We start from the raw sequence: 12,940 nt of genomic DNA, 5'->3' as shown, positions 1-12,940 counted from the left end.
TTCAGATCTGACTGTGGACTGACAACGAATTGGTGTGCTCTTCCCCGGGGAAGGCCACCTCTCCTGTCCCCAGCTTTCCTTGGTTGCCTAGAGTTCTTTGTGGAGGGGTTGAGGCCTCATGGGCTTTTCCCCATCCAGTCTGGCCAGTCCATTGGTGTCATCGTTGTTCAGCTCACATTTGGATGGAAAAAATATTTTTAAGATCAGAGTCTAGATGTCTACCCCTGGTTAGCCCAGTGCTTTCTTTGTAGTCCAGGCTGGCCTCAAATGTGGAAAATCCTCCTGCCAGTCAGGATTATTGCAGTGAGCCACCAGGCCTGGTTCAAATGTCTCACTCCCCAGAGTAGTTAGGTGACATAAATTAGGGGTTAAAAGGGAACAAGCGTTTTTCCAGTTGGGTAGGTAAGGAGGAGAATGTAGACAGAGGGATCTGGGAGGAGTTGAGGAGATAAATACCAAAATACATTATATGAAATTCTCAGAGAATTAACAAAATGCTATTGATTATGAAAATCCTCTTTTATAAGGACTGTCACCTCATGGGAGAAGCTCTCATGGCCTAGCCTCCTGCTAAGGCCTGACCTCTAACATCACTTCATCGGCAACAGCTGAATGTGGAGAAGGCACTTTATACATTAGCAACTGGGAAGACCATGCAGATCTCGGATGTTCATGCTTCCCACCCCAGTTTTTGAGTAGGATGATGCTCACTTCCATAACTCTACCCTTCTGCGAGCTTCTGCTCTGGTGACCTAACAGTTCACAAAAATCAGCCCATACAGTCAATGCCTCATGCTGTGCCTACAGTAAAGCTTAATAAATGCCCACTGCTGATGTCGTCACTCACCATACTTTCCTATTGCCTCCTGCTCTGAATCAAAACTCATCCTCTTAATGCCAAGTGGAGGAAAGCAGCCTGAATATGCAAAGTGTTACCACTTTGTATATGTACACCACTTTTTAATGCACATCTCCACAATAAAAAGTAACTGGTAATTTCTAAGGCTCCCAGTGGAAATCCAACTTGCATCCAGGGTTAAGAACCACTGTCAGTCTCTTCCCTTAAGTCATTCACCGTGCCTGAAGCATGAGATACATGATTTGTTAGTTCAATTCATCCAGTGGGCATCCATTCACCAATCTCCAACTGTAAAGCTGGGGTCAGTACTTCTGAGAACTGTCCAGCAGCTACCTGGCATCCATAGAACCAAGCCTGCTTCTCACAACTGGATTACAATTCATCAGCCGATCAACTCCTCCCTTTTCTCTGTAATTAATTTTCTTACATTTGCACATTTCTTCCCACTCCCTCTCTCCCAAAAAGCCTTGGTATTTCGTCTATATGTGTCCTTGGATTTTCAGCCACATCCTAAGGTCTTGGCCCAAGCTATATGATAAATAACCTATCAGGCACAATGGTCTGTGTATCTTCCCCTTTGGCTCAGACGTCTCCAAAGGAAGGATGTTATTCTAATTATCATTGCGGCCTCCATTTGGAGCACTGTTTCCAACAGAGCAAACTAGCAAATGAGTATTATTTAAAGGACAGGAAAGATGAGTGAAGAATACAGGTATAGGATGATAGAGGGCATTCCTCAGTCATCAAAAAAGATGAAGTACGCCAGGCACGGGGGCACATACCTTTCACTCCAACAGATGCAGGTGGATCTCTATGAGTTCAATGGCAGTCCAGTTTACATAGTTCAGACCAGTAGGGGATGAAGGGGGGATGAAATAGATGGTGAAAAAAGCAAAAAGAACCTTTTGATTTTGTTTGTTTAGTTGTGTGTGTTCATGCCACTGCACATGTGTGGAGGTTGGAGGACAGCTTGCCAGGGTCAGGTCACTCCTTCTATTCTTTGAGTCAAAGGGACAGAACTCTGGTCAACAGGCTTAGTGGCCAGTGTCTGTACCCACTGGGTTAACTCACTGGATGAACTTTTAAGTTGGGGAGTGGGCTTACAGAACTTATTTAAGTGCTTTCAACCTCATTTTTCTAGCCAAAGAATATGGTAACAGAAATTACCTCATAAAATGGTGCCAGGATTAAATGAAATGAAAGCACTCAGAAAAATATCTGTCCTGCAGGAAGGTCAAGTAGGCATAACACTAGCTACCAATATGGAGATGCCAAGTTCCTAATTCCCAAAAATTGTGATTATTATTATTGCTGTTGTTATTGTTAATTGCTATCACTATTATTAAACAATATATGTTTTTGTAGTAAGTTAAGGACCTCAAAATGGGGACAGGGTCACTCTGGATGACCTGAAGGTTCCTATGTAAAGACAGGGACTGTTAAAGTGTCAGAAAGTGGGCTGGACAGGTGGCTCAGCAGTAAAGAATGCTGCTGCTCTTCCAGAGGACCCTAGTTCAGTTCCCAGCACCCATATCAGCCAGCTCATATCTGCATGTAACTCTAGCTCCAGGGGATGAAACAGCCTATTCTGGCCTCTGTGAGTACCCTCACACATGTGACAGACAGATGCACACACATACACATACATTTAACTGTTTTTAATTTTTAAAAAAATGTCTGCAAGAAGATGCAAAAAAAAAAAACTAACGACTGCAGCACCACTGTTGCTCCATGAAACAGCCAATGAATGAAAACATGCAGTCGTTTTGACAAGCAAGGAAGAGGGTCTGTGCCAGAACCCCACCAATACCTTGACTTTAGCAACAAAAGGCCTGTTTTCGGACTTCGAGCCTGAGCATCGTCAGATGATAAAATCATGTTGTCTTGGGCTGCCACGGTTGTGGGGATTACTGAGAGCAGCAATGGGAAGTGGATGTAGGGATCTGGCAGTATTTTCTTCTTTCTGTTGCAAAGCACTTCTGAGTCAACATTCAGAGGGGTGTATTACAATAGTACATATTTGTATAGTGAAGGAGAAACACATTTTATAGCTGTGAAATTCATCCCAAAACTCTAAGCAAATAACAGTTAACATACCAAGCCAATATGCACTTATAAGGTTGGCCTTGTTTAGTATGCAAGAGCTTGAAGTGTGATTTTTGGGGGCCTCCCAACAAGCTGGTTGGGAAGAGTGGCATTAATGTTCCTTAACTGTGATTTGGGCCGAACACTTGCTACCATTTGGGAGTCTGAAACTTTTGTGTGAGCTAAGAGGAAGTTGTCTGCATGCCGACTCTCTGGTGAGAATCTCAGGTGCGAAGGCTCTGAACTTGCCTGGAGCACAGCACTGCATATTTGTCACAGCTTACCCTGGGGGATTAAGCATATCCCAAGACACTCAATGAGGACAGGCTCTTGAAAGCTATACCTGGCACTCTCAAGATTTTTGCCCCAACTACTTTTGTCCTTTCTTCTTTTTTGTTTCTGTTTTTTCTTCTTTGTGCGACAGACAAAAAACTACAACCAATCAAAATGGTTGTGGAGCCCAGTCCCAACAGATACAACTACAATACAATTCCCCAACCTACGGCTCAGGGATTATTGTGGAAGAGGAAGCAGAAGGATCCTAAGAGTCAGAGGATCAGGGAATTTGCTGTGAGATTGTGTCTCCTGGGATTGGTGGAAGTCACACCCTTCCTTACCTGTGTATGTTTTTTTGCTGTAATAAAACATAGCTGTGATACGTCAGTTCTTTGAATCATTTTGGTAAATTACTGAATGTGAGATGGTATGGGGAACCTAAGGTATAACCATTACCCTAGTCTAGTCCTGGAGAAAATATTAACAAATCCTAGGTAAGGGATATATTATAGGACTTCTCTAGGTCATCAAAAACAGGGAAAGACACAGAAGTCATTGCATCCAAAAGCATATATCAAGACATGACTAAATGTAATATCCTGGATGAAGGCTTAGATTATAAAAAGAAAGAAAGAAATAACATAAGAAAAAAATTAAGCAAATCTGAATTAAGTATGATTTCAACTAATTATGACTAGTATACAATATTAACAGTATAAGCAACTGGGTATGAGTATATAGTAACTTTTTTATTATAGTCAAACTTTTTACATAAAGATAAACTATCCTCAAGTTAAAAAAAAAAAATCTAGCCGGGCAGTGGTGGCACACGCCTTTAATCCCAGCACTCAGGGGGCAGAGCCAGGAGTTCAAGGCCAGCCTGGTCTACAAAGTGAGATCCAGGACAGGTACCAAAACTACACAGAGAAACCTTGTCTCGAAAAAACAACAACCAAAAAAATTTATATTTTAAGAACTCCTGCACATGTGTCACATACTGAGTATCACGTAAAGCATAGAAATTTTAGATCTATGCAATTATTTAAAGTAAAGGCATCAACTCTATGCAACCTTTACCAAAAAATACAATTTTAAAATATAAATAGATAAATAAAATTTAAAGAAATACCAACCTATTGAGGATATAAATGCTTTTGCATTCATAAATAGAGTGGCAAGCTTATACTAAAATAATAATCTGACACAAAGAAGACTTAATTTGACACAAATAAACATTAGTCTGTCTCAATACATGACTGGTGGGCATGAGGTTTATTAACTTATTAGTTTTGTTCCTTCCTTAAAGATCTCGTCATTAATAAGCTTCTGTATTAATAAAACCATCAAAAATCTGTGTCATCAAATTAAACTTGACACCTTTTCACTACAGAAAATGAACACAGCATAATTCCTCATCAATTGACTATTATTATAATTGTAAAGCACAACCAAATATGTATCTGCAGTATAATTTTTATCTGATTTGAAGGTGATAAACATAATAATAAAAAATTAAATTGACTTAAGAACCCCCCCAAAAAACTCAAAATGATGCCTATGTGCAAACCCAGGAAAACAAAACAGGGCCTTTGTGGTGGGTACATGCGGTATGTTCTACACAAACCTGAACAAGCAGGTCTTTAATATGATTTATTAGCCTCTATTTTCATCCAGTGCATTAGTCACATACTTTATAAAACAACACAATTAACCTGAACTCATTTAGATTGCTAAGAAAGAGGTATGAGAATTGCTGTAGTGACTAGGTTGTTTACTGGAAATCATTATATGCACACATGCACACAGTCAGTTATTTTAGAGTTTCATGTACAATACATCCCACCCAGAAACAAGAAAAACTATTTGTAGATAGTTTCCTGTGGCTTCTAAAGGAAGATTTTCTTGTTTGCTTTTAAATAAGTCCAGAAGGGCATAGCAGAACAAAACCTTTTTCAGTTCAAATAGAAGGACACACCAATATTATGTAGCTCACAAGTAGTAACACTGGTTGATTTTTTTTGTAAATTTCCTCAAAGTGCTGATTTTTTTTTAACTGAAAATTGATTTTTTTTCATATAACATATCCTTATTATGGTTTCCCCTCCTGCTCCTCCAGCTTCCTCCCTGCCTCTCCATCCATACAGATCCACCGCTTTCTGTCTCTTCTTAGAAAACAAAACAGGCATCTAAGGGATAACATAAAATAAAACAAGATACAAACAAACAAAAGGAGGAGAAGGGCCCACGAAAAGGTACAAGAAGCAGACACAGACACAGAGACCCACTGGTTCTCACGCTCAGGAATCCTAGAAAAACACTAAACTAGAAGTCATAATAGATACGCCAAGGACCTGTGGAGTAAAATAAATAACAAACGAGGGGCAAAAACAACAACAAACAAACAAAAACAGCTCTGACATGACATTATGAGACAAGGAATGGCCAAAGATGCCATTGAGGTATGTTTTTTTTGTTGTTTTTTGTTTGTTTGTGTTTTTGTTTGTTTGGGTTTTTTTTATTTTACATCTACTGCTGGGCATGTGGCCTGCCCTTAAGAGTAGTTTGTTTCCCCAGTGAGATTCCCTTGGAGAAAAAGAAATTTTCATTTGCAAGTGGTTATCAATTGGAGCTAAAAATGCTGTTATTTTTAACTTTGTAGTTTTACTTCCCAATCAGCAAAATAAGTGGGCCAAAGAAATCTCAAATATTAGAAAATAGTTTGAATAAAAATAATTAAAATACAAAATTAAAGTTAATTAAAATAACACAACATAATAAAATGTATATTACACAATTAACATAGTAAACTACAAGGAAATTTGACATTAAATGCTTAGTAGTTGAAGAAAGAAAAGTGTCAAACCAGTAACTTCCTATTGTTTAGAAATGTAGAACAGATGAGCAAAATTTTAAAAAGTAAATAATAAACAGCAGAAATTTTTGAAAAAATAAAAACACTGAAAAGTAAAGAGCTGCTTTTTAAGAAGAATAAAATGAATAAACATTTGTTAGGGGAGAAAGAGAAGGGAAGGTAGAGAGAGAGGAGAGGAAAACACACAGATTGTCAGATCCGGATGGAAAACTGGATACCCAGCAGAAAAGGACAGCACTACCATGTAATTTTGGCAACTTATTTACCACTTTGAAAACAAACTACTGAACTTAACACCAAATAGATAACCTGAACCACGGTTAAAATCCTTCTATCAAAGCAATATCTAGACACAGATAGTTTTATTACAAATATTTGAGTGAAGATAATATTAATTCTCCACCATATTTTTCAGAATCTAGAAAAGGAGGAAACTAACTCATCTCAAAATGTCATCACTACCTCAATATATTAACCAGACAATGACCAGTGTTAAAAGCACAGCACAGAAAACTTCAGACTTCTAACTTTTATGAGCAGAGAGACAAAATTTCTTCAAAAACAATTAGCAACTAGTTCTAACAATACAGAGAAAAAAAGATACAACATAATACCAAAAGTAAAGTTCACTGTGGGAATGTGAGACTTGCTCCATAATTGATAGTCCACACCAACATTGAATATACAGAATCGTGAGAATGCAGAAAGCTTCTGACAAAATTCTACATGCATTCATGGTGAAGCTTTCTCCACCCTGTAAGAACTTCAGAGATAATGGACACAGAAATATTTAGATATATAAGACCTCACACTTAAAGAAAAATGACTGAGTGTTTTCCTGCTAACATCAAGAAAAATACAGGTGTGTCTCTCCTCCTTCTAGTCAGCATTATCCTGGGGCTCCACCAATGTATTGATAGGCAAAGGAAAGGGAAAGGGAGAGAGACTCCAGGTTAGAAAGGGAGAAGCATGGCTGTTTTTATCTGCAGACAAAGGGTGGTGGTTTGAATAAGAATGGCCCCCACAGGCTCATATACTTGAAAACTTGGTCATTAGAGAGTGGTGCTACTTGAGAGGGATTAGGAGGTGTGGCCTTGTTGGAGTGGGTGTGGCCTTGTTGGAGGAAGTGTGTCAGTGGGGGTGGACCTTGGGGGTTTCAAATTTTCAAGTCAGGCCCAGTGTCTCTTCCTTCCTGCTGCCTGCTGATCTGGATGTAGAATTCCCAGTCTTCTCCCCAGCACCATGTCTGCCTGTGTGTCTCCATGCTTCCCACCATGATGCTAATGAACTAAACCTCAGAACTGTAAGCTAGCCCAATGAAATATTTTTCTTCATAAGAGTGTATCTTCGAGGCAATAGAACACTAAGATATCAAGTAATCCTCTAAGTAGAAAATACCGATTTTGGTATCTACGAGGAGAAGAAGAGAAGAATGGACTAGCATTACTAATAGGTGACAGCTGAAAGAATATAGCATACCAGATCAACATAGAACATTGTATTTCTGGGCATTACAACTAATAACTAGAAATTGACATTTTAAAAATCTCTGTAAGTAGCATTAAATGATCAATTATTTAAGGATAAATTTGACAAGAGATGTCAAGTACCTGGGATTCAACTCCCTGAATCCTAAGACACAAAGTCAAAACCAAAATAGTACTAAACATTAAAAATGTATAATTTAAATCAAAATAAAAAAATAACTTTTCCTTAAAAGATAGAGCACTCAGGTATAAGTCTGACCAACCATTTATATGTTCTGAATGCTAAAATCTGCAAATACTAATGAAAAACTTAAAGAGCTGTATGTAGGAGGGACAGTCTATTATGTTCATGGAGTAGGAAAGTCACAGCAAATACTTCATGGCCCTGCAAGTTGACCTCTAAATGTGACACAGTTTCAAAGTCCCAATAGAATTGTTTGTAAAGTTTTGTCCTAAATTTCCTATGTGAAACCACAGGAATCAAATTTTAAAAAAAAAAAAAAAAAACAAAGTTGGTAGAGTCAGAATCTTGCTTTATGGTTTACTATGGAGCTCTGACAGAAAAGGGTATGCTTTCACAGGACAGAGATAAAGAGGAAATCCACAAATGGAAAGTTATATACATGCCCAACTGACTTTCAATTAAACCACAAAAACATTTCCAGGAGAAAGGATGGTGTTTTCAATAAATGGTGCAGAAAAAAATTGCATACCACTATTAAAAATGACACTTTGACTTAAACCTCAGATTTTATTTTTAAAATGTCAGTTCAACATAAATCAAAATTCTTTATATGAGCATAAAGCTTTCAGAAAAACCTTGGGAAAAAAATCTTTATAATCTAAAGCCATCTGGAGTTTTTAGATCTGCTATTATACCAAAATACGGAACAATTAAAAACAGTATTTGAGAAGTTGGACTTCAAAACATTGTCTTTGCTTTCCAGGGAAATATTATAACATGAGTAAAAGGAAAAACAGTCTGGGTAGGATAAAATACATTAGTGTACTATAAATCACACATCCAATGTAGGATTTGTACCCAAATATACGAGGATGTCTTAAACCTGAACAAGAAAGAAATAATCAAATCAATATATATATAAAAGCCAGAAATGTCCTTTGTCTCCTTGGCAGCCCCATCTTCACCAGAGGCCAGAGATGCCTGGCGTGTCTGGGGGCTCTGATCCACAACCTGGTTCCTTAATGATTTAGGGTTTCCTCTCTGGAGGAGCAATGGTTGGAGTAGCAATAAACGAGTAGAAGACAAAATTCCTTCTGGCTAAGAGAACAGAATTTCTGGCCTGGATGGATCAACTTCATGGCCAAAGGACCACCCACAGGGAGGAGATCTATCCCTAGGAAGGTAGACTCACCTTAAACCCTGCCAAAACGATGGGTGGAATAATTATCCCTTTAATGAGATACTTTTCCTTCTCTACCCCAGCACAGTCTGTTCTAGAGCCAGAGACATGCAGCTTTCAAAAGTCATGCCAGCTTTTCTGAATTACTCAGAAAAAAAAAAGGAAAGCTTCAATTCCTTTCTCCATCTACTTCTTTTCTAAGCAATGCTTCCCTAACACTTTAGGCTTTCCTGTCTGTCTTCCATTCTTCTCATCTGGACAGTGCTGAAATTTACAGCTTGCCTATCTGCAAGTGGTTTTTCTTTTTAACTCTAGTAAAACTGCCCTCAAACTTATAAAGAAGCACACAAAAAATTTGAACACATTTGAAGAAGGTAACACTCAAGCTTTGTTGAACAGAATTACTGAAAATTGCCTGTAGTTTCTCTTTGATCGCAATCTTATTTATTTCTTCCAACTAAGAATTTTAACTATATATTAATACTATTAATAATTTCTAATGTGGTTTATAAATGAAAACTAAGCACATGAAATTAGGGGCATGAGCATTAAAACCCAAGTAGGACACCAGTAAGCACAGTATTTGAGTAACCGAAACAGCAAGAATTAAAAACACCAGCTGTCTGCCTTCATGGATGTACAGAAGTGAGAAATCTCATCCTTTGCTGTATGGAATACACAGTGGGTACAGCAACCCAGGGAAACAATTTGACAGTTTCTTGTATAACTAAATACATACTTACCATATGATCCAGCAATCCCACTCCTGAGTATTTACCCTAGAAAAATAAAAAATATTAGAGTTATTAAAAATTACATTCATGAATGTTTATAACAGTTCGATTCATAACTATTAACACCAGAGACAAACTACTCATCTTTTTATGATGGAGAAATCATGACTCATTTACAGAATGGAATGCTATTGAGCAGTTAAAAAGAACAAACACACTATAGATATAGATTCATGCAGTAAATTGATAAATGTCATAGAATTGTTTAGTAAACAATGTTAGTAACTAGAGTACATGCTTTGTGATTCTATTTCTATGTTGTTATTTTGTAATATTATCAATAAGTAAAAAATAAAGTAGCAGAGAACAGATTAGTGATTCTCAGGGGTTAAAGATGGACAAAACATGTCTTAAAGGCATGCAGGACAAAGGATTCTTCTATATCCCCATTGTCTGGGCATAAGACAAACCTATACAAGCATTTAAATCATAGAGCATATACCAGAAGTAAATACATTTTAATATTTGACAATTAAGAAAAAAGAAATTATTTTGAATGGAAAGAGATTTGGTGGTTGAATACAGCACAGTGCCATGCTTTCCCCAAAGATGATGCTCAATAAATCTTTGTTGAATAGAATTACTATCTATTCAATTCACTGTAATTTCTCTTTGGATAGCAATCTTGTATCTTTACACTTTAAGCATTTTAGTAAAATATTAATACTATTTCTATCATGGTACATACCATGAAAATATTTCTAGCTTAAACAAAACTTCATTTAAAATGTCCAGTGACAATAATGTAGTACTCCTAACCAATTATTTGAAACTATAACAAATATCAGTAATAAGACATCAACAATAAAAGCTACAATACTGGTGAAGAAATTGAAAATGACAAGAAAAGTGGCAAGGCATTGTGTTCATAGACTGGGAGAGGGAACTGTCAGAATGCCTGTAACACCTAGAACAATGAAGAGTGACCTGTCAGAATGCCTGTAACACCTAGAGCAGTGGAGAGGAACTGTCAGAATGCCTGTAACACCTAGAACAATGGAGAGTGAACTGTCAGAATGTCTGTAATACCTAGAACAATGGAGAGTGACCTGTCAGAATGTTTGTAATACCTAGAACAATGGAGAGGAACTGTCAGAACGCCTGTAACACCTAGAGCAGTGGAGAGGAACTGTCAGAATGCCTGTAACACCTAGAACAATGGAGAGTGACCTGTCAGAATGCCTGTAACACCTAGAACAATGGAGAGTGACCTGTCAGAATGCCTGTAACACCTAGAACAATGGAGAGTGACCTGTCAGAATGCCTGTAACACCCAGAGCAGTGGAGAGGAACTGTCAGAATGCCTGTAACACCTAGAACAATGGAGAGTGAATTGTCAGAATGTCTGTAATACCCAGAACAATGGAGAGGAACTGTCAGAACGCCTGTAACACCTAGAACAATGGAGAGTGACCTGTCAGAATGCCTGTAACACCTAGAACAATGGAGAGTGAACTGTCAGAATGTCTGTAATACCTAGAACAATGGAGAGTGACCTGTCAGAATGCCTGTAACACCTAGAGCAATGGAGAGTGACCTGTCAGAATGCCTGTAACACCTAGAGCAGTGGAGAAGAATGTCAGAATGCCTGTAACTCCTAGAGCAATGGAGAGTGAACTGTCAGAATGCCTGTAACACCTACAACAATGGAGAGTGAACTGTCAGAATGCCTGTAACACCTACAACAATGGAGAGTGACCTGTCAGAATGCCTGTAACACCTAGAACAATGGAGAGTGAACTGTCACATGCCTGTAACACCTAGAGAAATGGAGAGTAAACTCTCAGTGATCTACAGACTCAGTGCAATCCCAATCAAAGTGCCAGTGATAGTCTCCAAAACCTCAACAGCAAAACTAATAACCTGACTGAAAAATAAGTACTCTTTTGTCTCAATTAACAAAAACTTCTTTAAAACTGTAATTACTAACAATGGTAACCATTACTTTGTGTATGTGATTATCTTTCTCATTAAAAAAAAATGAAGGGCAGAATGTGGGCCCAGGTCAGAGTTCACACAGAGGTAGAAAGGTTACCTTGCCCAGCTAAATCCCTGAGTTCCTTCCCCCTCACAACAATAAGTCACTAGCCAGGCCTCTGCTACCTCAAGCAGGTATCTATTCAATGTTCATGAAATGAATGTTGGTTAAACCCGGACAATGTGTCAAATTACCCCATTATTTTATCTCAGACATAACTCTTGCTAGGATCTACCTTTTCCTTAAATTAGCAAGACAGACTTTCTATAGTGATGGGGATTTCTAGCTCTAACAAAGGTGTATACACATCACAAATTCACAGATTTCCTGCTGAAGATGTACTGGGCACATGCCTTTCTGTAGCACCTATGTAGCCAGTTAAGCCTATTAGGATTCTGCTGTTATTCTCTACACGGACAGGTCACAGGTCGGACTCAGACTGCTCAATTCTGATGAATCCGCTAGGCATACTAGCCAAGTTCTATGCATGTGAATGAATAAAAATAATTTCATCTATCAAAAAATTCAATACTTAACTCTGCACTTGCCCCTCTCTAAACTGTAACACTTTGTTATAAATAATTAATGACACAGCTGAGGTTTTCAGAAAGATCTAACCCAAGAATTAGATCAAGTCTCAAAATTGCAATATCATTTGCATATATCATCAGTATACAGCAAATATAATTTTCACAAGTTTTTAAAACTTTATTTGCAAAAGAATTATTTCAGAGCCCTGAACATTGTTTTGAAGATATTCTTTCTGAATATCATTTAACATATAATCATCTCCAATTTACTTGGGCATTAATAAATTTCTCCACAAACATCTTTATTATAGTTTCACAGAATTTTACCATGAGCGATGATGCAAAAATTACTCATTTCGATAGCATAATACTATCGTTTATAAATAATCCAAACTGGGATGTTCTTACTAGCAACAAGTCAAAAATGCAACAGATAATATCTGTAATTATGCTCCGTAACTAAAGAGGAAAATCCTGCTAATCTGGCTGGAGTACTCACTGCAGTAATTTTATTTTGTTGAGTCTATGAATAGGATCATAAATTATAATGAGTTCACCTAACAAATATACAAAGCAGCTTCAGCTTTATATTAATTCTTAGGATACTGTGAATATAGAACACTCTAATAAGAAGTACCATCCATTACTAATTAGCAAACAATACATGGAATCTTCAAAACATAGTTTTATACAGA

The 12,940-nt window shown here is 37.6% G+C and overlaps 1 protein-coding gene across 2 annotated transcripts in view; it reads right to left on the bottom strand.

Annotated features, from left to right (window-relative positions):
- Rnf180 (ring finger protein 180) overlaps nt 1–12,940 on the bottom strand; it is a 171,921-nt gene that overhangs the window by 116,883 nt on the left and 42,098 nt on the right. For both annotated transcript variants that reach the window (XM_059276124.1, XM_059276125.1), the window contains one exon: nt 9,687–9,722. In XM_059276124.1, coding sequence (XP_059132107.1) covers nt 9,687–9,722 — 36 coding nt within the window. The remainder of the gene's footprint in view (nt 1–9,686; nt 9,723–12,940) is intronic.

The sequence above is a fragment of the Peromyscus eremicus genome, chromosome 11, assembly GCF_949786415.1.
Source record: "Peromyscus eremicus chromosome 11, PerEre_H2_v1, whole genome shotgun sequence".
NCBI classification, from domain to species: Eukaryota; Metazoa; Chordata; class Mammalia; order Rodentia; family Cricetidae; genus Peromyscus; species Peromyscus eremicus.
This window is presented reverse-complemented; position numbering and strand designations above follow the sequence as displayed.